This window comes from Mustela putorius, unplaced genomic scaffold (assembly GCF_011764305.1).
Source record: "Mustela putorius furo isolate JIRA1106 unplaced genomic scaffold, ASM1176430v1.1 tig00003962_pilon_pilon_pilon, whole genome shotgun sequence".
In the NCBI taxonomy this organism is placed as follows: Eukaryota; Metazoa; Chordata; class Mammalia; order Carnivora; family Mustelidae; genus Mustela; species Mustela putorius.
Window position 1 is genome coordinate 26712 of NW_025422106.1, and position 27095 is coordinate 53806.

The window sequence follows — 27095 nt, forward strand, 5'->3', positions numbered from 1 at the left end:
ACAGGCATGGAAACAGGAAGAAATCTGGGCATAAAGGAATAAGCAAGTTTGTGCCTTCTCGTTCAGTCTATTCCCACACACATACATCCTGACAGATTAAATCACATTTTTGCTTAAGCCTGCCCTTTTAAGTGCAAAACTGTGCTTTCAACAGATTTGTGCCCAAAATAACCTCCCTTCTCCTTACCAAGAACTCAAAATCCTATCATGGGGAACAATTTCTTATTTCTCAATTGAAGAACAAGTTCAAAATGCAAATGCTTGGGTACCTGGAACAGCACAGTGAATAAGGCTATATTTCTACTTGTGTGAATGAACACTACCGTATCTTCTCCTTAGACAGAACAGGGGATTAAAGCACAAGAAAGCCCATGTATGGGGCCAGATAGCTCAGCCGAGTCAGTGTCCACCTTGGGCTGAGGTCATGATCTCAGGGTCCTGCGATAGAGACCCAGGTCGGGCTCCCTGCTCAGCAGGGAGCCTGCTTCTCTCTGTGCCTGCAGCATCCCCTGCTTGTACTTTCCCTCTCTGTGTCAAATAGATAAATTAAATATATTTTTTTAATTGTTTAAAAAAGAAAGAGAGGAAGCCCATGGCTTCAGAGGAAGGGCAGAGATTCCAATCCAGAGAAGAAAGGGTGAAAAAGAAAGAGAGCCAATGACAAACATTAACAACTCCACAGTTCTGTCCAGAGGAGTCTGAGATCTGCATGGATATCTAGAATCAGCACACGCTCAGTTGCTGAACTTTGGAGGAACTCTGGTCAAGAGGCATGCACAACAACTGTCTAAAGTCTGAGGCCCATAACCATCCTGTGAGAGCCCCTGACACCCACTGCAGATTCAATAAGTCTGTCTTGAATGGTGATATAACTAGGGTTATGAGTTTTATTTCTTTTTAAGACTTTATTTATTTGTCAGAGAAAGAGAACGAGAGAGAACACAAGCAGGAGAAGTGGCAGGCAGAGGGAGAAGCAGGCTCTCGCTAAGCAAGGAGCCTGATGCAGGACTCAATCCCAGAACCCTGAGATCATGACCTGAGCCAAAGGTAAATGCTTAACCAACTGAGCCACCCAGGTGTCCCAGGGTCATGAGTTTTAAAGAGCCCTCTGAAAGGGGAACCCTCTCACACTGTTGGTGGGAATGCAAGCTGGTACAGCCACTTTGGAAAATAGCATGGAGGTTCCTCAAAAGTTGAAAATAGAGCTACCCTATTACCAGCAATTGCACTACTGGGTATTTAACCCAAAGATATAGTTATAGTGAAAAGAAGGGCCACATGCACCCCAGTGTTCATAGCAGCAATGTCCACAATAGCCAAACTGTGGAAAGAGCCATTCAACAGATGAGTGGATAAAGAAGATGTGGTCCATATATACAATGGAATATTACTCAGCCATCAGAAAGGATGAATACCCAACTTTTACATCAACATGGATGGGACTGGAAGGGATTATGCTGAGTGAAATAAGTCAAGCAGAGAAAGCCAATGATCATATGGTTTCACTTATTTGTGGAACATAAGGAATAGCATGGAGGACATTAGGAGAAGGAAGGCAAAAATCAAGGGGAGGAATCGGAAGGGGAGACAAACATGAGAGACTGTGGACTCTGAGAAACAAACTGAGAGTTTTAGAAGGGACACAGGTAGGGGGATGGGTGAGCCTGATGATGGGTATTAAGGATAGAGCACTGGGTGTTATATGTAAACAATGAATCTTGGAACACTACATCAAAAATTAATGATGTACTATATGGTGACTAACACAACACAATAAAAAAAAGAAAGAAAAAAAATAAGGAGGGCACGGATTGCATGGAGCACTGGGTGTCATTCGCAAACAATGAATCATGGAACACTACATCAAAAACTAATGATGTACTGTGTGGTATGCAATAATATAACAAAATAAAAATAAATAAATATTAAAAATAAAAAAAATAATAAAGACCACTCTGGATTAAAGTGGGAAACAGGGAGGGAAAGAGTTAGGTAAGGGAGAGAACGAGCACTTATTGAGTGCCTACTATGTACCAGGCATTAATACTCATTTCTCATTTGTTTTCCCAACATCTTTTGGAAGTTGTACATATGAGGAAACTGAGACAAACTCATAAGTAACTTTTATCCAGGCTGGAAAACAGTGAACACACATCGGTTTGATTCCTAAGCATATGCACTACCCCGCACAGACTCCCGGGAATGAGACTGGTAGCTGGTTGCAAAGCTACACAAAGAAGAGAGAAAACTGAGCTAGGCTCAAGAGCATGAGAATGTTATGAACACAAGGGTCAGAAGGAAACAACGTTTTTTTCTGTGACAGGCATGCCTGCAGATTTCAATAAAAAATGGTTATACATCATGGTTCCAAAAGCAAAGTCATAAAATGATGTTTGTTTTTCCCACCCTCACAGTCTCCTGTCATATATAACCAACACCCTGGGGAGGCATCACTTGAGCATATATGGCCTGTCAATCTCTAAATTAAGGAGAGAAATTAAGCTGATGCCTAAAAACTAGGTATTTTTTTACAAACTGCTCTTTAAAGACAACGTAATGTTACAGTGTTACATATACAAAGTTCTATAATGGTCTCCACAGTTTTTTGACTTTGAGGCTATATACTTCAATCTTAGCTCTCTGCTACATTGGTACACAATGGCTTACTGCTCTGTGTTCGGACAGCAAAGCAGTGCTGGAAGTGGCTAGGGGTCTGTTAAGGCCTTGGAAGAAAGCTATGACATTTGAGAAGGCTCAGAAAATTAGAAGGGACTCGGGCTCTGCTCAGCAGGGAATCTGATTCTCCCTCTCCCACTGTGCTCTCTCTTTCAAACAAATAAAATCTTTAAAAAAAAAAAAAAAAGTAATTATTGTTTATGTGAAATTTTAATTTATTTAGGCATTCTGTATTTTTATTTACTAAATCTGGTAACACTGGTAATTTTGTAATCTCCTGGAAAATTGTTAAAACCTCAACAATGATTTCTAAAAATACATTTCCAGTTTTATTTTTTTTAATTTTTTAAAAAGATTTTATTTATTTACTTGACGGTGATCACAAGTAGAGAGAGAGATCACAAGTAGACAGAGAGGCAGGCAGAGAGAGAGAGTGGGGGGAAGCCGACTCCCCGCCGAGCAGAGAGCCCGACGTTGGGCTCGATCCTAGGACCCTGGGAGCATGACCTGAGCCGAAAGCAGAGGCTTTAACCCACTGAGCCGCCTACGTGCCCCTCCAGTTTTATCTTTTTAATCTATTTGCATTATCATATTCCAGATTCAAAAACCAAGTAACCTGTGACATTTCAAATTATTTTATTCTGAATCTGTACATGAAGGGTATCATGAAAAGTACTTCATGTTGAAGTTAATGTAGAAATCTGTGTCCCAGGAGTGGACACGACCACCATGCTGGACCAGATGAAGAGGCAGTATGAGGTCTTGCCAGAACTAAGCCATAGAAAGGCTGAGGCCTCATCAATGGAAAGGTGAGCCAATCACCAGGAAAAAAAATTTTTTTTTATTCCACTCTACAGTTTCAGAGTAAAGAACTAAACGGGCATGCATTGGCTTCTGCTGATAAGTACCAGCAGGAATAAGATGGCTGAGTTGCAGTCAACTCTCTGGACACTGGAACTAAAGCTTCAGGCCAACCATCTCTAGTAAGAATGTTGCAATGTGTTGTTCTGAAAGTCCAAATTGTTCTCCCCTATGACAGTTACAAGACTGATCACAGATTTCTCAAACCATTCTAGGTCTCTATAGAATAATCTCTTCACTGTAAAAACTAAAAGTTACTCTGTTTAAGGTTAAACAATGGAGAAATAGTAAATCAGAAATAAGAGAGGAAGGCACGGTGCCAAGAACAGCTTCTTTAAAATCACAAATCAAAGTCTGTCTGGCAGTTGTTTTAGATTACGTTCTGTCTTTCTACATTGCTCTGTTTTTCTAAACGCTCTGTTTTTCTATACTGCAATTTTTAACAAATCATCTTTTCACTTTTATGGTCCATTCCTGCAGCAACAATCCTTTGAGTCCAGTTTGACAAAAACTGGAAGGAACCAACTAATATGGTCAACTTTCACAAATCAAAAATTGATGAGTAATCTGGAGGGTCAAGTTCAACACATCAGTACTTGAATGCAGAGCCAGAATGTTGACTAGAACAACTCCTAAGATTCCACTGGTGAATGAGATTAAAAAGTACCATAAACTAGGGCACCTGGGTGGCTCAGTGGGTTAAGCCGCTGCCTTCGGCTCAGGTCATGATCTCAGAGTCCTGGGATGGAGCCCCCCGCATCGGGCTCTCTGCTCAGCAGGGAGCCTGCTTCCTCCTCTCTCTCTGCCTGCCTCTCTGCCTGCTTGTGATCTCCATCTGTCAAATAAGTAAATAAAATCTTAAAAAAAAAAAAAAAGAAAGAAAGAAAGAAAAGTACCATAAACTAATGAATGGCAAGTCTGGGTAAGTGATAAAATAATCCACTAAAACCCTAGCTCCCTATTAAATACTCAGTTCTTCAATTGCTTGTGTATGGGCACTCAAACCTAAAATATCAGGCCAAATAGCACTTGCCATGAAATAATTTACCATTGTGACTGACCCACTCCCACCTAATCAAATCCATTACCCTCAAAACATACCCACCTCAAAAGGTGTTGCAGAACACCTGTGAAAATAACATTTTAAAATCACCTAAACAAAAAGGAATAATCTTCAACTCTGCTTACTTTTTCAAAACTCCATTTAGTTCATTTGTAAGTAGGAAATGTAAGCCCATCCTAAAACAGTCCTGGTTGTATAAAAAGGTACCCTCCTCACCACTGTAATTTACATTTCTGAGATGGTCTCTGAAACCACAAAGTTTAACTGAACATCTGACAGTGAAAGGTAATGGTTAAGAGTGTAAGATCTAGACAAGACAGAGCTGTTTGGGAATTCTAGCTCAGATATTAATGTATTAGCTGTACCACCTGTGCCCAACACACAAGCACCAAACGTTTCAGTTTCCTCCTCTGTTAAAAAGGGTCTAAAAATAGTACCTGCCGTACAGTGTTGTTCCATGAGAAAATGTACAGAGAGCTCTTACAGTGTCTGGCACAGAGTAGATGTTAAATAAATTTTAGTGATGAAAGTTTCTGCTATTCAGAATATTCTTATACTTAAGAGCAGCCTGATGGCCATAGGTGTGAATGATATTATATATATATCAGTCATTGTATTATAGCAATTATCCCCATTGAGTTACAGCGTCCACGTCACTGGATAGTTTGTGTCGGGTTTTTAGTTTTTTTTTTTAAAGCAATTCTACTAGATCAGATTTAGATTGTAGCATTTTTATTCCAAATGTCAAAAAAAAAAAAAACCAAAAACCAGCATCTTACAGTTCTATAAATATCCACTCATTTATATGTAAGCTCTAGGACTAAAAAATTCTAACCTTAGCTCCACATTTTAACCAAAACGATCAATACAGGAAATACTAGTGAGTCACAAAAAATTGGGTAGCTTTTGGGGCGCCTGGGTAGCTTAGTGGGTTAAAGCCTCTGCCTTCCGCTCAGGTCATGATCCCAGGGTCCTGGGATGGAGCCCTGCATCGGGCTCTCTGTTCAGTGGGGAGCCTGCTTCCTCCTCTCTCTCTACTTGTGATCTCTGTCAAATAAATAAATGAAATCTTTAAAAAAAAGAAAAATTGGGTAGCTTTTGGATTATGGAAGTAGGAAAATCCCAAAGAAACAGAATCCCTTCATGGCACAATTTACTTTCAAATTAATTCTGATAATACACTACTTGCTCAAGACTTAGAGTAAAAACTTTATAAAAAGCAGTTAATCTCCATAAGGGGTGTTAGCTTTGTCTAGAAAAGCCAGCATAATAAAAGGATTAACACTGCAATTATGCATGGTGGCTAATTGCTCTGATTTGTTATTTTAATGACTGGTCTGGAGCTGAGGACAATCCAGCCAAAGAAGCTGGAACCTCTAGACACCCAAGACGAAAAGACCTGCAGCAAGTTAAGGCAGAGTCTAGCCAGGGGACAGAACAGACAAGACTGACAAGTCTGACCCCTTCAACAGCAGAATTCTCGCCCCATTAATTCTCTTTCTTTTCAAATTAGTCCGTTCTTCCATCACAGATGAAATGATATTGAAGAAAGCTTATCCAATCTGAGAAAGAAAAATAGAATTCCTATGTTCCTGTTAATTTCCTAAATTACAAGACTGGAAAATACAATCCTAATCACTTCCAGAGAGTTTTAAGTTACTCGTGATGTTAAAGCAAAACCTCTAAAGATAGATCTGTATTCAAATCCCAGCTGAGTCCTTTCACTGAACAATGTTGGGCAAGCTACTTAATTTTTCAGTTAAAATAAAAACTATCTCATACAATTGCTGTCAGGATTTGACGAGATAAAAATTCAGGTCCAGTGCTTGGCATGGGTTCTGGAACCTAGAATAAGTCTCCATAAGCTTTAATTATCTGAGGACTGACTTTGCAAATGTTACTTACATATTTATTTAATAAGTTTAATCCAAGAAATTAAACGTTCTTTGGGAGTTATCTCTCATCAACCTTGTGGAGAGAGGACACAGAGTGGTTATGGTAAATTTTCTCCATTGCTATTATGTGTTACATTTAAATAATTACTGAAATCTATCCATTACCATTCCCACCCCGCCCCACACACACAGGGATTTGGACAAAGAGCTATTTTCAATTTGTTATGAAATTGACAAACTGTTCAATTCTTTAAAGTATTTTAAAAATCTCTAAGCAATAAAATTAAGAGATTAACTTCAGGGACGCCTGGGTGGCTCAGTTGGTTAAGCAGCTGCCTTCGGCTCAGGTCATGATCCCAGGGTCCTGGGATCGAGTCCCACATTGGGCTCCTTGCTTGGCAGGGAGTCTGCTTCTCCCTCTGCCTCTGCCTGCCTCTTTATCTGCCTGTGCTCGCTCACTTTCTCTCCCTCTGTCTCTGACAAATAAATAAATAAAATCTTTAAAAAAAAAGAGAGAGATTAACTTCATAAGATTTTTTAAATTTAAGCACATTACATATATTCATTTAAAATTACTAGGGTAGGGGATTACTGCTTTTATTATAGTTTTATCCTCTGTGTATACCATTTTGAATTCAAAAGTTTCTCTATTTTTTCTACATCTGTCCAGATTCCCTAAGTAAAAATTAATAAGATTTGATAATAAAGTTACTTTTTCTCATTACCAGCCATCTTTGAGATGACCAATTTTAAGAAACAACCACAAATGGACTTAAAGGAATTTTCTCGGATTTAGGAATAAGGAAAGAAAAGAGCCACTGTATTTTTGACAGTGTTCAGTTTTGCTATCTTCATATTGGAGTCTGTAGAGGTTGGTTGGTTTGTTGGTTGGCTTGGTACTTTCATCTTTACTACTTTTTATGAAAACCAAAAGGGATATTATGTTTCTGCTTTCTGTTCTACGTGGGTAAATTCTCCTCCTAATGAAGGTTAATTCATAATGATCAATTATCTTTCCTGTAATGAACTCAAAAGGAAGAAACCTATGCCATGCTAACAAAACAAAAAAGCTAAGTTACATAACATTTAATCTTTAAATTACACCAAATTTATTTGCTATCAATCCAGAAAACCAACAAAATAGCCAATGTTCCTAATAAAAACTTCGAAATTTTCCAGGTACAAATATATTTTTAGCAATATGCCAGTGTCAAGATCATCTCAACACACCCAAAACCAAAAAGGGGATGTTTAATGAAGAGGAAAGAGTGAGGCCCAAAATTTTTCTTAATATATATTAAATATATATGTGGTCTAAGATATATATCTTTATATATTTTAAGATATCTTAAAATACCTATGCAGAATATTGGATTTCTTATCATTCTTATGGAACACTCTAACATCTAAAAGTATTATAAATTACTTTAAAGCAAAATTAGTTGTCTTCAACACGCCGTTATTTAAATTGTGAACATTGCCAAAATATATGGAAAGAGTTTAGAGTACAAAATAAAGTCAAATAAAAGAAAGCAGAAAAAGACACTGGGGTGATAGAAAAACATTCAGAGAACAGTAAGTATCTGCCAGGTACTGGGACTGGGTATAAAGTACCCTCCCTTCTCTAAAGGGACTTAAATGCCTTATCTCATTGGGAAAAATAATAACATAGCACATTACATTACAAAATACTAGGTTACACCCACAGGAAATAAAAGAGACAAGCATAACTATATTAATGGTGAGAAACCTCATGAAAGAGAAGGCATTCAAGCCAGAGTTTAGAGTTGAGGTTAGAATGTTTGAATAAGCAGCCAAGTGGAAGAGAGACATTCCAAACCATGAGCAAGAAATTTACAGATAAAGCATGGTATCTTGGCCAAGATTAAAAAGGCTTGCTTAGGATTAAAGAATTTTTTTATTGGAAATGCTTTTCAATGGATCATGGATTATTACACATATTTTAATATTTACTAGTATAGGCATCCCCTGCTTTTTGAAAGTTCACCTTTATGTGATTTTGCCTTTTTTTTTAAGGTCTTATTTATTTATTTACTTATTTATTTTAGAGAGAGAGAGGAGAGAGCAAGCAGGAGGAGGAACAGAGGAAGAGGGAGAGGGAGAGAGAATCTCAAGCAGACTCTACACTAAGCGCAGAGCCCAGCTGGGAGCTTAATCTCACCACCCTGAGATCATGACCTGAACCGAAACCAAGTGTCAGACACTTAACTGACTGCCCACCCAGGTGCCTCTGTGTGATTTTGCTTTTACAAAAGACCTGCATTGGTACCTGCTTTCATTAACTGGTAAAAATCCAAAGATTTTCACTTTTATGAAAAAGGCACAAAGCAAAAATAGCACTCAGTGTTTCTTGCAGTAAGCCATTGCCGTGGTTAGCAAGAATGGCACCACCCAGCTCCTTCCGAGAACTACATTCAGTATTTCAGCATGAAGCTGCCACAGCTTTGAACTGGGTTTGTGAGCACCTGTGCTTTATCTCAATCTGTTTGGTGTACCCATTAGCAAGATGTGTCCCACGGGATCAGAAAAGCCTGTGAGAGGTTATTTTGGGGATCTGGGGATGCTCAAAATTTTTTTCATATAAATTAACAGTAACTGCTTCTTCGCTTTGCCCAAACACTCTACTTTCAAATAGCGGGGAAACCTACATTACTATCCGTATTTTATGGGGTAGTAAAATGAGACACCGAGAGGCAGAGTGTCTTGCCCAAGGCCACATAATTACATCATCAGGAGAATGCAGCTGTCCTTCCCTACTGCCATCTTTACTCACCGTAGGGAGCAGGAAGTTGGACAGAGACAGTCGGGCAAGGCTGTTGAGAAGACTTCATCCACCCACAAAAGAATCCATGTTGGGTGCTTGAGTACGTTGATGAAGTCATGACAACACTTCTTCAAGAACATTAATTCTGTAGCAGCAAAGAGGTGACATAGCACTGAGCCAAGAAAACGTCCTCAGAAGCTGCTGATGTAATATCCATGACAGACGTGATGAAAGTCTGGACTAGGGCAGCTGCAGTGGGACCAGACAGAGAGACAGATCCATCAGCTAGGACAAAAGAAACAGTGACAAAACTGGTGATTTGGTGGATTGTAGGAGGTAAAGAAAAAACTGGAGTTAAAGAGGAAAGCATATATATCCCTTCGAGAAAAACAGTTGACATGGTTTATCACAAAGTTATCAATAAAACACACCTTTCCTTTGTCCACGCCCCCTCCCTGGCCATGTTTTCCTCCTTGCTAGACATTTTCCAACTTCTAACCTTATCCTTTTATTCATCCGTGTTTTGCTGGCCTGCTGTGGGTTAGACAGTGGCTTGGGCTCTGAGAAGCAGATCACAGTAATAGTAACAAAAACACACATGTCTTAAGCACTTATTCTAGGTCTATCAAACACTGCTTTAAATGCTGTAGGTTTATTAACTAATTTAACTCTCACCACAACACTGCAGAGTAAGGAAAATTATCATTCCTTCTTTAGAAATGAAGAAACTGATACACAGTGAGTGGTGTGGCATGGGTTATAATCCCAGAGGTCTGGCTCCAGAGCCCACCCTCTTAACCACTCTGATACATTCACTGAAAAGCCTGCATTCAGTAGCCATATTTTTGTGGCTTTCATCACAGCAGTCCCAGAAGTTTCAGGAAAATTGTGTGATATAGGAGTGTCTACAGATTTTAGAACCCTGAATTTTAGATGTTTTCCAATGAGAAGCCACCATGGGCCTTACCAATATCTTAGCTAACTACTGATCACTGCCCAGTTACTCGACTCTCTGCAAGGAGGGTACCAAACCCATTAGACAGTTGTACAACTTTCCACTTGGCTTTGACTCTGTGGGTGGTAATCAAAAAGGAACATTCAGCAATTTACACAAAGTCACAGGTCATTCAAGCAAAATATGTCTACCTTTCAAGCTTTATGTGATAAACAATAGAAAATACTAAACATTTAGCTCATCAATCCTGCCATCTCGAGACATAATCTGCATTACCAGAGTCATCTTCTCATAACAACCTAAATTACTCATTATATTTCAATTGATCAGAGAAAGAAATTTGCAAACAGAATTTTCAACTGGAAACTTCGAAAGAGAATTTTACTTGAAACAAAATAAGGAATAGGAAAGATCCAAATCCCAACAGTGAGACAAATCAAGCTGATAACAAAATTGAATCAACAACATGCTTTAAGAGCCCTACCCAAATTAACCCCATGAGAACAGCATTTATACCCGCCTTAACCATGATTCCAAATCCAGAAGCAATTACACTTGATCTTAGCCAAAAGGCCGAGAAGTGATTCCAGAAGCAATTAGAGAAGAAATTAATACACTAGATTACATGAAAACAAAATACAATAAGCAAAGTGGTCAATTCTAATACTGAGTATACATCGTGGGCTGCCCCACCAAACTCCACTAAACTTCCCCCATGGAAGGATGCCAGTGGTTCCTAACTGCCAAATCAAGTCTTTATTCAATCTCCTTTCACTGTGACCTCTCTGCAGACCAGCCCACTTCTCTGGGCCTCCTCCCTTGGCTTCCATGATCCTTCTTCCTCTCTCCCCTTACAGGTGCCCTACTTTTCAGTATCATTCTCTCGCTCTTCTTCCCAGCCCCTAAAGTGGCCATCCCTCCAAGTTCAGGCTTAGACCTTCTGCTCATTTCTTTCTAAATTCCTTCCTACCTATCCTGAAGTCTCCTCTAATCTCTCTCCTGAACTGTAGTCCTACGAGCCTAGCTGCTGACAGACATTCTTACATGAATATCCTGGTATTACTTCAAATTCCCATCTTAAAAGAAACTAACTTCTCAAGACGTCACTCTTCTTTCATTATGCCCTCACATACCTCACATCTCTCTCTCTCTCATTCACACACACACACACACACACACACACACACACACACACACACAACCAGACTGCTGGAACCCCTCCCTGCACCACTTCAACACCTTGTCCATGCCTCAAGTGTAGTCCAGATTACCCTAGATTATAATCTCTGACTTGTGGGTATGTTTGCTTCCCTCTCCAAGTAGACTGCAAATTCCTTAAGGGGCAGGAATTGTATCTTAGTCGCCTATGTATCCCCAGGGAATACTGCAGATGCTCAATAAAATCTGTTAAGAGAAATTAGTAAATATAGATGATCTGTTCCAGCCAAAGTGGTCCATTAAGAGTCTCCACCTGTTTGGCATTTTCATAGTCCCAACTCCCCAGAAGAGTCCTCTCTTTGCTGCTGTCCCCATAGAAAAATCCCATCAATCCTTTACAAGACTCAGTTTAAATTCCACTGGCACCATGAAATCTCATCAGATGACCTTATTCCAATAAAACCCCTTGCTCATCAGTCTTACAGTGACAGTTCAGTGTCACGAAAACAGGATTACCTTTGAAGCTACATAGGTCTGGTTCAAAACCAGGCTCTAACATGTGCTACTCTGAGCAGATTTCTAAAGCCTTCTAAAGCTTAATTCTTTTTTTCAGCCATAAAATAAGGTAAATGATACCTATCATAGAGAACTGGGGGAGAATTAAAGGAGAGTAAACCATCTGGAACATAGGAGATGTTCAGGAAATGTTACCTCCTTTTCTCCACCCACCTCCCCTTTCCATTTCATTTACCATCCACATGTAATGTATCTGTTGTATCTGTCTGATGTATCTGTCTCTTTCTGTCTGGTGTTTAGACGGATCATGTATGTTTTCCCTCCTTAATTAGATTGCAAAGGATTAGCAAAATCCTCAAGGGCGAGAGCTAAGTCTCACTCATCTCTCTGTCTTCTAAATACGTATCAGTGTGCCTCACAGGGACAGAATAAAAATCAAAAGCAACGAAATTACAGTTACAGTGGATTATGGTAATCAAGTGTAAATGGTGCCAAGACTAGAACTGACAGTCATAAATTTTCACCCAATTTAGCTGTAGAATTGTTCCATAGCACCTCTGTAATTTCACTACTGCCAAGAGCAGATTTCAACAAATGACAGTACAAATCAAAACAAATCAATTTCTAGAGTATGCAGGTTAATAAGGAATCTTCAATAATATCCTTAAAGGTGATTTAAATTAAATTAATTGGTATTAGCAGAGTCTCTATACATGTATTTGTCCCCATGTACTTTCATGCATATGTTTCACATGTTCTTTAATATGCTTGTAACAGATTTCTTCATACCACTTGTTAAATAACTGAAAATAAATTGAAATTTTATATCTCCCTACCAAGGTTAAAAAAAAAAAAAAGTAAAAGATAATACTGAATCAAAACCGGTAAGATCAAAATTAGTGATAACTACAGGTAAAATCTATTAAAATATCTTTTTAATTAAAATGGTTTCTTTCTGAATTGCTTTCATTAATATCAAGGCTTCAACATCCTTTCTGAACTTACTGGAATGCTCTTTTTTTTTCCTGTCCTGATTTTTACAGCCTTCCTTCACAGCATGCTATCTTCAACAAAGATCAATTCCCATGGTTGCATTTCATTATTTCTTTTAACTACTGCCCTGCTTGCATGTGCTAACAAGTTGGAGGAGCTGCAAGGCGCTGAGTAGTAACCTCTAACAACTGGCTCTTCGTTAACACCCCCAGACACATTCCCTTTCCCTGAAGAAACTATTTCTACAGTTTTCATAGACTGTGCAACTACAAACCTAATATGAAAAAGCAATCAGTAAGAAAAAAGCATGTGCCAAATACTATACCCCTTCAATATTTTCTTGCTTCCAAGTACATTTTGTTTGGCCCCATATGGAAAAGTTTATGGTAAGAAACAGAGGCATTCAATTCCATCAGATCAAACCACCAGAGTAGAGACTATACAGACACAGTGGTAGAGGAGGAAAGTTTCTAATCTCAGTTCAAACACCTGTTTTATATTGTTAGGCAAAACCATAACCTCGCACAGCTTCAGTATCTTCTTATACATACTAGCAATAACCACCATCCATCCGTATTTCAGCAGGTTATTTCAGAGATTATAAAGTCACAGGATCACAAATGGCACTGTATAAAATGTGTATGACATTCATGAATATATTTTTGAATAATAGCAACATCATAGCCTACGGGTGGATAAAAAAGAATTATGTATCATGTATGAAAGTCCTAATTAAATACTTCACTGGACAAACTGTTACATGATATTCTACATACAGTGTATCCAAGGAAAAAAAATTTTTTTGAGAAACCGAATCTAACTTGGAGACATATGTTCACAGTCCAGTTCATAATTTTTGGAGCAAGCATCAGTCTCTAATCTGATGGGCATTGAGGAGAGCACTTGATTAATGAGTACTGGGTGTTACATGCACCTGGCAAATCACTAAATTCTAACCCGAAGCTAATACTACACTGTATGTTAAATAAAGTGAATTTAAATTTTTTAAAAATCCGGATTTATACTCTTATAAACCAATTTTTTTAAGATTTTATTCATTTATTTGACAGACAGAGATCACAAGTAGGCAGAGAGACAGAGACAGGGAAGCAGGCTCCCTGCTGAGCAGAGAGCCAGATTCGATGCAGGGCTTGATCCCAGGACCCTGGGATCATGACGTGAGCCAAAGGCAAAGGCTTTAACCCACTGAGCCATCCAGGCACCCCTACAAACAAATTTTTAATCACAATCATAACATACCTAAACTCTCCATTTTGGGATCAAACATAGAGTACAGAAAAGTACTGGAGGTAAGTTTTGCCTATCTTGTGCTAAGAATTTCTCCATTATGGTCTTCAAAAAAGCCTTTACATGATGAATTTAAAAGCTTAAAATATACAGAATAACTTCATGATTTTAGATTTCTTTTAAGGTTAAAAAGAATAGCACCACTAAATTAGCAGATTCCTAAATCATCACTCACTTCTAACTCCCTTAGCAAGGTATCAATAGACTTTCCTTCTCCAAACAAATTAAAAGATTCCATACAAAATATATACACACATTTCCTAATTGTGTGTTAATGGCTTTAATTTTTATATGTAGCAACTTTTGAACACTAAATTGTTTAGCATATATTTTTTCTTTTCTTTTTGTTTGCTTGGAATTTTCTACAAGATCTCCATTAGAGATCATGATTCTGGCAGACTTTATGTTAACTGCTGTTCTAATCCATTAGAACTGTTTAAAACATGAATTTGAAAAATATCATTTTAACTACAATTCTGTGGCTCAAATTCCTTTTCTAAATTTTGCAAACATTCTGTGCAACCTAAATTAGTGCTGAGAAAAACTGGATTTAAGTTGCTCAATGTTCTTCAAAAGGTGAAAAAGCCTAATGAAACACAAGCTCATCTGAACAACACCCATTTTCAATTTCAACATAGTGAACCTCCTGTTTGTTCTGAGGGCAAATTCAAAACCATACCTATTGGAATTGGTTATTACTGAAGATAATGTATGCAATCATAAGTGAAGATGCTACACTGGCAAAAAGAAAACCGTGCAAGTAAGCAAACTAGAACACATGTGGGACACACCCTCTCAGAATATAAAGGCTTGTCACTGTCCTTGGTAGCAAGCACTCCCTGGGCTAAGCAGCATCACCATGTCTGTTCGATACAGCTCAAGCAAGCAATACTCTTCCTCCCGCAGTGGGGGAGGAGGGGGTGGAGGAGGAGGATCATCCTTCAGAATTTCGAGCAGCAAAGGCTCCATTGGCGGAGGATTTAGCTCAGGGGGGTTCAGTGGTGGCTCTTTTAGTCGTGGGAGCTCTAGTGGAGGCTGCTTTGGGGGCTCATCAGGTGGCTATGGAGGATTAGGAGGAGGTTTTGGTGGAGGTAACTTCGGTGGAGGCTATGGAAGCAGCAGCTTTGGTGGGGGCTGTGGAGGAGGCAGCTTTGGAGGCGGCAGCTTTGGAGGGGGCGGCTTTGGTGGAGGCGGCTTCGGTGGAGGCAGCTTTGGAGGCTATGGGGGTGGATTTGGAGGAGATGGCGGCCTTCTCTCTGGAAATGAAAAAGTAACCATGCAGAATCTGAATGACCGCCTGGCTTCCTACCTGGACAAAGTTCGGGCTCTGGAAGAATCAAACTACGAGCTAGAAGGCAAAATCAAGGAGTGGTATGAAAAGCATGGCAACTCAAGCCAGAGAGAGCCCCGTGACTACAGCAAATACTACCAAACCATCGAAGAACTTAAAAATCAGGTAAGATACATTTTAAAAATACAACTTTAAGGCTATTTCTTATCCATGTAATTCAAATAGAATAATCTTAAGTTAACCACAATGTAGCTATTCACTGTGTTTGCCTATGTTACTTCCAAAAATAATCCAGTCTTATCAAAGGTAAATATTTGTGATGATATGGTCATTGTAATCTTCAGCCCATGTGTTGTGTATCTTACAAGATGGCAGATTACTGAGAATTTTTTAGGTTTTAATTAGTATATGACCCATAGCTAAAATACTAGATCATTTACAAATATAGGAATTAGAAGAATTATTAAATGAACCAAAACAAAATATTACTCAGATTAATAACAATAAAAATTAACTGCCAATGACAAGCAACATAAATTCTCCCGTAAGGAAATGGGATACCATTTGTGTATCCCATTTGTGAGAATTTTTAAATTGTACCTATTGTGTGCCAGCCCAGAGTGTACCCATTTAGAACATGTATTTGTAATCAGTTAAATCAAACATATGAGTCAGTTAAAAGTTGGCTGAAATACATGGAAATCACCCAGTATAAAAGTGGGGGGACACACAGGCAGGAACATAGCTTATAACTGCCATTAGTTTCCGGAAAAGGATGATAGAGAAACAGCAAAGTATAGAAACTTCGAGAGAACAAATGACTCAAATTTAAGTAGCTAGGTAACCCTGCAATATTTTATATTTAAGATAAAATAAATTCCCTCAAGATTTTGTAAAAGAACATAATAATGCAGTTCGTCTTTGCCACCATAAAAGCCGTATATGTATCTGATTTCTTTGCTTCTCCCTCCAGATCCTCAGTCTAACAACTGATAATGCCAATATCCTGCTTCAGATCGACAATGCCAGGCTGGCAGCTGATGACTTCAGATTAAAGTAAGCTAAGTGAATGTGGCACAATACTGTCCCAACAAATACATGAGTTGCTTTTAACAATGACCTTTAACAACCCCAATAATGTTTACCTTTTCTTGAATTCATGCAAAGTTAAATGGTATTGCAGTTGTCAGAAAATTTTTCAACTTCAATATTACCTTTTTGGCAACATTAAAAGAAGAAAATGCATTGTAAAGTAAATGCTAAGCTTCTCTGCATGAAACTACTGATATCCCTACAGTGATCAATAAATGTTGCCATGATATGAACGAAACTCTGTATTTGCTTCTTTGTCTCAGCCCAAGTACACCTTCCATATGTAAGTTCTAGCCAGTATTTTGTACTATGCCTATTTCAGGTATGAGAACGAGGTGGCCCTGCGCCAGAGCGTGGATGCGGACATCAACGGCCTGCGCCGGGTGCTGGACGAGCTGACCTTGGCCAAGGCTGACCTGGAGATGCAGATCGAGAGCCTGACTGAAGAGCTGGCCTACCTGAAGAAGAACCATGAAGAGGTGATGCAAAAAGTTATACTTCCCCCAGCCAAGAAAAGGGTTCATTGTGGTCATGGGGCAGTCATTAAACTTTTCTGTTCCTCAAACAGGAAATGAAAGACCTTCATAACGTGTCCACTGGTGATGTAAACGTAGAAATGAATGCTGCCCCAGGTGTTGATCTAACTGAACTTCTGAATAACATGAGAAACCAATATGAACAACTTGCTGAACAAAACCGCAAAGATGCTGAAGCCTGGTTCAATGAGAAGGTAATTCATCTTCCTTCATAAGGAAGGGGGCCAGGGGATGTTTGGTTATTTCAGATTTTTTCTCATCTTTTCCCCTGTTTTTAATACTCTAGAGCAAGGAACTGACTACAGAAATCAATAGTAACATTGAACAAATGTCCAGCCACAAATCTGAGATTACTGAATTGAGACGCACAGTTCAAGGTCTGGAAATCGAACTACAGTCCCAACTAGCCCTGGTACGTTAATAACTGTCTCTTGAAATAATTTCAATTATCACACAAACTTTCATGCCCACATAAGAATATGCAACTTAAGAGGAAAGAGGGGGTAAGAAAAAGGAAATCAAATTGAAGCTCTTTGTTAAGGGGAGAAAAGTCCTAGCAGCTCTACTCTGAACATACTTGAGTTAAAATGTTGCCATTAAACATAAAACACAAATTCTGTTCATTTTCTTTATTCTTCTATTTGATGTCTTATTAAATTATTGAGTAACCTTCACTGGGTTTCATTAAACAGTGAGGTCGCAAAGTATCTGTCTATTCTTTATTCTTTTTCAGAAACAATCCCTGGAATCCTCGTTGGCTGAAACGGAAGGTCGCTACTGTGTGCAGCTCTCACAGATTCAGGCCCAGATCTCCTCTTTGGAGGAACAACTGCAACAGATTCGCGCTGAAACCGAGTGCCAGAATGCTGAGTACCAACAACTCCTGGACATCAAGATCCGACTGGAGAATGAAATTCAAACCTACCGTAGCCTGCTAGAAGGAGAAGGAAGGTAAATCAGTGAAAGTTTTAAATGACCCCAATTGGTTTTATTCAATGTTCTAAATCGCCAGGCTTTTCCAAAACCTAAAGAAGTGCCAGAGGTTGGGAAAAGGGAGAAGGGAGAAAGCAGAGTACGGGAAAAGGCATATGGAGCCACAGCTTCCACGTCCCATGAATTTGAGCCTTAGGGTCGTGTGCAATATGAAACTGTTTTGAAGTAATAGGTTTCAGAATTTATACTTGACAGTTTTTTTTTTCTTTTTCTCCTCTCGAAATCCGTTTTGCTTATTTTTTAAGAACTATAACGTCGAAAGCGACCCACCCTTTTCCAAAGTTAAGTTAACCGAACGTGACCCTTACTCCCAGTAGTTCCGGCGGCGGTGGCTACGGCGGCGGGCGCGGCGGCGGAAGTTCCGGCGGCGGCTACGGCGGCGGAAGTTCCAGCGGCGGCGGCCACGGCGGCGGCTACGGCGGCGGAAGCTCCAGCGGCGGCGGCCACGGCGGCGGCCACGGCGGCGGCTACGGCGGCGGAAGCTCCGGCGGCGGCGGCCACGGCGGCAGCTACGGCGGCGGAAGTTCCGGCGGCGGCGGTCACGGCGGCAGTTCCGGCGGCGGCTACGGTGGCGGCAGCTCCGGCGGCGGTCACAAGTCCTCGTCTTCTGGGTCGGTTGGAGAGTCCTCTTCCAAGGGACCAAGGTCAGCAGAAACTAGCTGGGGTAATCCGAATTAGTTTTCACTTTCTGTGATGGTTTTGTTGCTTTTCTACGCTCTAGAGCTGTTTAAGACGGTTAAAATCTGAGTAGATTCCCACTTGCATTTTTTAGCGAACTGTACACTTGACATCCATCTTGAAGGAAAAATGTGGTGGTCCAAGATGCTCTTGCTTAAACATTATTCGGATTTTTTTTTTTAAACAACGTAAAAAGTGAATTTTTTTTATTTTTTATTTTTTAGAAATTTTGATTAGTAAGGACCCCACAAATCGCTTAGTCTAAATTCTCTTTTTTTTTTTTCGTAATTCACCTACAGATACTAAGAAACCCAGAGTAATCAAGACAATTATTGAAGAGGTGGCACCTGACGGTAGAGTCCTTTCATCTATTATTGAATCGGAAACCAGGAAACACTACTATTAAGCCGCATCAAGAGGGAAGAGTCACCCTTCAGGCAGACCATTATGCACAGGTGTATGAAAAACAAAACCACCAAAACACTTCAGTCTTAATGGTCTATGGAAATAGGTTTATTCCTTGAAAATAAGGTGTTTAAAAGGTGTTTTGTGGTTTCTGTATTTCTTTTTTTCACTTTACCAGAAAGTGTTCTTTAATGGAAAAAAAAAAAAAAAAAAAAAAAAAAACCTTTTCTCCTTCATTAATGAATTTAAATAAACTTTCTTACTGATGCAAGCTATCCAATTTGGTCAGAATTGTCTTTATTTAAATTAATAGTTTTCACTTTAAAGATTGATGAACTATAGCATTTGAAGGTTGATTTATCCAGAAATTCTGAAGACAGAATTATTATTATGGTTTCTTTTGCATAAATGTTTTAATCTTATGGGCATGTTGGATCCATGTCCGTAATCTCACAGAGTGGAAGCCTCTGAGACCCCAGTCTTCCTGTTTCTTAAAGATATACGGTATATGGAAAACTCCCAGTGCTCTGGCTTTGAGTAATTTCAATCCTGAAAATTCTAAAATATCTCAGATAAGACCCCAAAGATAAAGTTACCGGAAGTTTTCACATTTTCTGATTACTTGGCTCCTCGCATTTACCTACCCTCATTTTCTTCCTATTCATTTCTGCCCAATTGCTATATACCGTAAGGGATACCATCCACTCCTTACCAGACCAGTAAAATCCTATCACCCCAACGAAAGTATTTGGTATCTATCAGAAGAACAACAGAAATGTTGTCAAGACATGATAATGCCAATTGTACCAAAGAGACAATTCTAGATCCCTAGTTCACCAAACTCTTAACCTAGTGATAAGGGCTAAAGACCTGGTCCTTGTAGGGCCAACCCAGTCAACATCCTTCAGCCACTGAGAACCCAGCCGACATTACTATATTGCTAGTATATGGAGCACGTGGATTTATGAAGAGCTGGATTTATTTGCCCCTAAGATTACCTTGCCTGGTGAGTGTCCCTAGAGTACTCATGTCTACCAAATAACAGCCTTCCTCTGTATCCTTAACTGATGTGAGCTTGTTTGCCCCAAGACCTGAGGCCTGGTTTCTAAGTCATTTACTTGGGACTCCCTACCCTCTGAATTCCAGACTGATGACCAGAACCATATTTCAGAATGAATGGCCTGCTCTGTAGTCAAGAGTCCGTGACCTACCTAGCACCAAATATTACCGTAGTTTAGAAACTGTCCACTGTCCAACTGTAGTTGGCATGTCTTTTTATGTGGGTACCAGCCTCCCTTCTTGGGAGGAGTCTCCTAAGCTTACCTGTTGAAGTCCCAACATGTCACACTGTAAAACCCTAAAACAAATGTTGCTGGGTAAGGACTCTGAGCTGCCACTGTGTATATACTCACTGCCGTTCAGAAATATTACCTTTTAAAAATACCTAACAAAGTTAGCCAAGTCCCAGGATTTAAAGTAGTATTAATAATCTGAAATGGCCTTTCTCCTTATTCTGAAAAAATAAGTGTTTCCATACTCAATGGCACAAATATAAATATGTTACCATGAGATAGTTGTGTTTATTATTAAGCTTTGTCTCTTCCACCCATTTCTACCCACCACTACCTGCCTAACCTCCCACCCCAAGCCAGGATCTCAGCTGGTCAGAGTTCTTCATCTGGTTGGCTGGTATACTAAACCTTCATTCCTGAAAGGTCTAAATCATGGTAGTCCTGTCATCTTACCTGTTCAGTCTTCCAATACCTTCCTAAACTATGACTTATATTACATTTTCACTGATAAAGAACTATTTTTTTAATATTAAACTATTGCAGTAATCATTTCACTGAATAGGTAAGTCATTGTGCTACACACCTTAAACAGTATGATATATCAATTAAATCTCAATAAAACTGAAAAACATTTTAAAATAGAACTTTCTGAACTGAACTCAAACTATAGTTTAATAAAGATAGTCTGTCTAAACAAGTTTGATTTTAACAAGGATGTTGGTATTTATAGTTTAAAAAATTACTGTTAACTATACAGATCACTCTTTACTACATGGATTTATCATGTAGCTATTTTAAAAATCCTGTACACATTCTTACAAATTCTGAAGTTACAGAATCCTGCTATTTAAGCAGGACCATGTCCAGTGAGACTAGCAGAGCCAATTTGGGCACTCATGTGGAATCCTACTAAACAGCAAAAGCTTGTCTCTCCAGAAGGATTTGCGTCATGCTCCTTAAAGCTTTCCACCATGAGTCTGATGTCTGTGATGGCTCAATTTTGCTAGGATATGGTGAGGTAACTTAGTTATGGTCAGGTTTATAAGGGAAGTAGCTTGAGTAAGGTTAACTAAATAAGGTCCACCCAGTGGACCTACCTTCCAACCGGAGAGTGAGAATTAGGGAAAGAGGTCATCTGTAGTTTTAAGCATGCTGAAATTTCAAAGTCAACGATTCCTGTTCTTCATATCCTGGCACTGGCATTTACAAATCATGTAATATTTGGACAAGTTACTTCAACCCTTCTGAGTCTCAGTTTTCTTATCTATACAATAGGGACAATAGCTCCTTCATTTGAGATTATCATGGGAGTAAAATTAGTTAATGCCTATAAAGCCCTTAAAAAATGCCCACTGTGGAGTAGACACTGAAGAAACAGTATGCTATTTTATACAGCCAAGAAAACCATCAACAAAATGAAAAGGCAACCTACCAAATGGAGATCTTTGCAAATGGCATATCCCATGGGGGTTAATGTCTAAAATACATAAAGAACTTGTGCAACTCAAAACACAAAACAAAAAATCCAACTAAAAGTGGGAGAAGACATGAATAGACAGTTCTCCAAGGAAGACATACAAATGGCCAACAGTCAACATGAGAAGATGCTCAACATCATTAATTATCAAGGAAATACAAATCAAAACCATAGTGAGATACCACTTTATACTCATCAGAATGGCTAGAATGAAGAGGAGGAGAAATAATCAGTGTTGGCAAGGGTGTGGTGAAAAAAGAACACTTGTGTACTGTTTGTGGGAATGTACATTGGTATAATCACTGTGGAAAATAGTATGGCGTTTCCTCAAAAAATAAAAAATTGGAAAACCATATGATCTGGTAATTCTACTAGTGGAATATTACTCAGCATTAAAAAAGGATGCACTATCTTCCCATTGCAACAATATTCAAGGACCTAGAGGGTATTATGCTAAGTGAAGTCAGACAGAAATACAAATACCATATGATTTAACTTGTATGTGTAATCTAAGAAACAAAAAGAAACAGACCCATAAATACAGAGAACAAACTGATGGCTGCCATAGGGGAGGGCAGTAGGGAGATGTGTATACTGAGTGAAGGGGATTAGGAGGTACAGTCTTCTAGTTACAGAGTGAGTAAATCACATGGATGAGCATAAGATAACAGCACAGAGAGTATAGTCAATGCTATTGTAATGGCATTGCATGGAGACAGATAGTAGCAACACTTGGGAGCACAGCACAAGTACTGAGTTGTCAAATTGTTACATTGTATACTTGAAACTAATGTGATATTGTATATCAACTACATTTTCATTAAAAAAACAAAAAATACATTTTGAAAAATATTTTCAAAATTTTGAAGATTTTTCAAGATTATCAAAAAAACTGAAAAAGACAGTCCTGAAATTTGGTAACTGCTATAAATTTTGAATTCGATTTCTTCAGTGTATTTGCTTTTATTCTTTATTTATATAAGAAAGGGTATATAAACAGCCTTCATAATGTGTGCATCTGGTATGTATTAAATAAGTCCAAATAAATGAGGATTTTATAAAGCAAGACAAAAACCAAAAAAAAAAATAGTATTCTGTTCATCCCCAGAGAAATATGTTTATTGGCTAAATAATCTAGCTTCTCGGGACGCCTGGGTGGCTCAGTTGGTTAAGCAGCTGCCTTCAGCTCAGGTCATGATCCCGGCATCCTGGGATCGAGTCCCGCATCGGGCTCCTTGCTTGGCGGGGAGCCTGCTTCTCCCTCTGCCTCTGCCTGCCATTCTGTCTGCCTGTGCTCGCTCTCTCCCCCTCTCTCTCTCTGATAAATAAATAAAATCTTAAATAAATAAATAAATAAATAAATAAATAATCTAGCTTCTCCAAAGATGAACATGCACATCACAATAGGTTGTTAGAATAGTTGATCATTACCATGGTCTGCTGTGGGTTAGAGATCAAGGTCCAGTTGCCATCCTGAGGCTGTGAAACAAAACTCAGCAGAAATAGTGGCGAGAGTGTGTCACAAAGGATTAGGATGAATGTAGTCCTATGAACCTGAGGACCAATAAAACAGAGCAAGAGATGAAGGCAAGTAGGAAGGACCAGATGGTTATCCCAAAGGTTTGAGAGAGTTGACCATCCCTAAAAGCTACACCTGTGGTCACCCTGATCACAAGGCAAATAACCCATGTTGCATCTTTGAGTGACAAAGAGAAACAAGTTATCACAACAAAAATAAATCCAGTCTGGAAACCAGGTATGAAGGACATTTTTTTAAGGATACTTTTTGAACTAGGTGTCCCACAGAAAGTCATGCTATAAAGGAGGAAGGACTCTTGAGTTGTCACATTGCTTTTCAGTGTCTCTAAATAAAAACAAACATCATTTCACACCCCCAGGCTACATAAGGGATCTTTGCAGCCTAGTAACAGAAAGGACCTTACCATGAATTAGTACAAATATTAGACATTACCTAGGGGAAGAATTTGAGTAGTGCTTTGAAAATAATCTTGTCCTTCAGGATTTTAGCGAAGAAAAAAAAAATCACATACTTAAGCTTCTAATTAATCTTTCCTACTCTGAATAAGTTACCTCAGAAGAAATGCTTGAAAAGCCTGAGTAAACAGGTTCACAGGCTAGCTGAGCCATGACAAAGCCACGACAATGACCTTTTTGGAAGAGGTTTTTTTTTTTTTTTTTTTTTTAGAGAGAGAGAGGGGGAGAGAGCGAGCACAGGCAGACAGAATGACAGGCAGAGGCAGAGGGAGAAGAAGGCTCCCCGCTGAACAAGGAGCCCGATGTGGGACTTGATCCCAGGACGCCAGGGACCATGACCTGAGCCGAAGGCAGCCGCTCAACCAACTGAGCCACCCAGGCGTCCCCAGAAGAGGAACTCTTATTCAAGTTTTGATCTATAGAGCCTCTGGAAGGTTTTCTAAAGAAAGAAATTTGAAGGAAAGACTAGAAAACAAAATGGTACCAAAATGCATCTCAGTAGATAGAAAACAGTTATAAAGATAAAAGCAAGCGGGGTATGGCTAATGGACACATAAAAAGATGCTCAACATCACTGATCATGAGGGAAATGCAAATCAAAAACTACCATGACATACCACCTCACACTGATTAGGAAAGCTACCATCAATAATAATAATAATAATAATAATAATAGAAAACAGCAAGTTTGGAAAGGTTGTGGAGAAACTGGAATCTTTGTGCCCTCTGGTGGAAATAAATGGGACAGATGCTGCAGAAACCAATATGATGATTCCTCAGAAAATTAAAAACAAAAGTATCATATGATCTAGCAGTTTCACTCCTGGGTCTAAAGCCAAAAGAACTGATACTAAGGTCTTAAAGTGCTAGTTGTATGTGCCATGTTCACAGCAACATTATCCACAGTAAATCTTGGAAGGCGTTTGTTTTCTTCCCCTCTGTATGTCCCACTACTAATACAGTGCCCTGTGCATAGTAGACAGTCACTAAATACTTCTTGAGTGAACAAAAAATGAATGAATGACACCTGATAGGCAGTATAACTGTAGCCAAAAGTTTCATTTTGCTATTAACTAGAAATTCTGAAAAGAATTTTTAAGAAATATGTTAATGTTTTTCATTAAAAAGAGTTTTTGGCACCCTTGGAGTTACTATTCTATCTGACTTTAAAATAACTGTTTTTGACCAAAGGCCCACCACACTGAATCCCAAGGCCCATTCTGGCGTGACTCACCCAGCTTCATGCTGTGCGTCCCTGAATAGTCCTTGTCCTCCATTTTCTCATCATTCAATCAGAAGAAGGAAATATCTCTTCCTGATTCCCAGATTCTTTTTGAGATTCAAATGAGATAATGCACAAGAAGTCCCTTTGGAAGCTGTAAAGCACCATATAAGCACAAGGAAATCTTGTCTTTATATTTCTCATGCTCTGGAACTTTGAGAAGGTCAATGTTGAGGTTGCTTCTTACCAGGGGTTTTTTCATTCCCAGCTGAGGGCTTGTTAGGACCCAGGCTGAAGTGGCAATTCTGCCCAAGCCACATTCATTTGCCGGTGAGCACTGCCCCCTGGTGGAAATAAGAGGACAGGGACAATTGTGGTGAACAGTGTGGGATCACCAGGGAGGATGCTGACGGGGGAAACAAGTCATTTCAACTTAAGTAAAAAAAAAAAAGCTTGTTTCCCTTTTTTGTCCCAAAATGTTCTTTGGAATTTTTTTTACATATGCAGAATGCATACACAGTCCACCAATAACTTAGCTAATTAATACGAATCAGGCACTGAAGAGATTTATTATTCTTCATACATTTTAACATCCTAAATTGTTAATATTTCAATTTCAATAATTCAGTAACTTAAGAAAATAATTTCACAATTAAGATAACATGCTAAGACTATGAGGGCAATATATAAAATAGGTATTTGTATGGGCATGGATCATTTAGAGAAATTATTTGTATCTAAAATACACCCATGGTGCCGGAATCTCTAGGCTATCTAGAACATATGCTGTTTCCACCTGGGATGTTCCTGGTGACTCTGGACAAATCTTAACATTTATGGGTCTCAGCGGCCTCATATGACAAAGGGGCTGAATTAGGTAATGTCTAAGGCCCTTTGCTGCTCTAAAAAAAAAAAATCTCACAACTTGGCCCAGAAAACATTTAAAGGCCAGGCCAATGACAGCCATAGCGCCAGCTGCCCAGGCTTCAGAATGCTTATGGGAGCCCAGTTCCGGGAGACCCCTTACTGTCCTGGAAGCAAAACAATCTTATACCTGTCTTCTCCACAGAACCTAGAACCAGTCAAACCCAACCAAAGCCCTCCTATCCCTCTTTTCCTCATCCTGTCCACCTTCTTCACCCCCACCTTCCTGGCCGTTACCTCACGAAGAGCCTTCTCAGGTCACTTCTGACTCATCTCTCCCGTTTCTCAGCCGGACCCCCTACCCCTTCCACACACACACCCAGTCATTCCAAACTCTTTGACACAGAAGGCTAAACATGACCCAACTTCTGCCGGATCCTGACCATACATTTCTTAAAGACTGGACCCAGATCTTTTTCATCTTTGCATTTATTTACCATCATGCCTTCATTTTCGCATTTAGGTTTGAACACCAGACATAGTAGCCATACATGTTCAATAAAGGTAATGCGTAGATGTCATAATCATGGTAAGACCAGAGAAGTTACCAGGATCGTATTTTTTATTTTTTTTTTATTTTTTAATTTTTTTTTTAAGATTTTTATTTATTTGACAGAGAGAAATCACAAGTAGATGGAGAGGCAGGCAGAGAGAGAGAGAGGGAAGCAGGCTCTCTGCTGAGCAGAGAGCCTGATGCGGGACTCGATCCCAGGACTCTGAGATCATGACCTGAGCCGAAGGCAGCGGCTTAACCCACTGAGCCACCCAGGCGCCCCAGGATCGTATTTTTTAAATAACACATTTTTTTTCTCTTGCTATGGCAGGATAAAATATGGGTTTTTTTAGTTACTATTTCTTTATATACCTCTCTGTTAATAAAGACCCTGTTGGAGCTAGCTGATGGTACCCTATTGCAATCTTACTTAACTTTTAAAACTTTATAATATCTGGTGCCAGATAATGATGGTATATTCCTATGG

General features: G+C 39.2%; 1 protein-coding gene and 1 long non-coding RNA gene across 4 annotated transcripts in view; one reads left to right on the top strand and one right to left on the bottom strand.

Moving 5' to 3' along the window:
• The window catches only part of LOC106007071, a 38794-nt gene extending 20278 nt beyond the window's left edge, over nt 1–18516 (bottom strand). Inside the window, exons 1-2 of the long non-coding RNA XR_001181585.2 lie at nt 18393–18516; nt 9290–9565 (exon numbers count right to left, since the gene is read on the bottom strand). This is a non-coding gene — a long non-coding RNA (uncharacterized LOC106007071). The remainder of the gene's footprint in view (nt 1–9289; nt 9566–18392) is intronic.
• KRT10 (keratin 10) lies at nt 15026–19345 on the top strand. 3 transcript variants are annotated; one of them, XM_045070153.1, is made up of 8 exons: nt 15026–15666; nt 16475–16557; nt 16916–17072; nt 17162–17323; nt 17416–17541; nt 17863–18080; nt 18437–18786; nt 19100–19345. In XM_045070153.1, exons 1-8 carry the CDS (start codon nt 15070–15072, stop codon nt 19204–19206), a joined length of 1800 nt encoding a protein of 599 aa, XP_044926088.1. In that variant the 5' UTR covers nt 15026–15069; the 3' UTR covers nt 19207–19345. The 3 variants fall into 3 exon arrangements, with proteins under 3 accessions (XP_044926088.1, XP_044926090.1, XP_044926089.1); XM_045070155.1 differs by having other exon boundaries at nt 18437–18766; XM_045070154.1 differs by having other exon boundaries at nt 18440–18786.
• The last annotated feature ends 7750 nt before the right edge of the window (nt 19346–27095 follow it).

Excerpts from the sequence above, each read along its gene's own strand:
- KRT10 (XM_045070153.1), top strand. The coding sequence starts at position 15,070 with ATGTCTGTTCGATACAGCTCAAGCAAGCAATACTCTTCCTCCCGCAGT. Across the intron at positions 17,324-17,415 it reads AAGCCTGGTTCAATGAGAAG|AGCAAGGAACTGACTACAGA; the intron begins GTAATTCATCTT and ends TTAATACTCTAG. Across the intron at positions 18,081-18,436 it reads CTGCTAGAAGGAGAAGGAAG|TAGTTCCGGCGGCGGTGGCT; the intron begins GTAAATCAGTGA and ends CCTTACTCCCAG.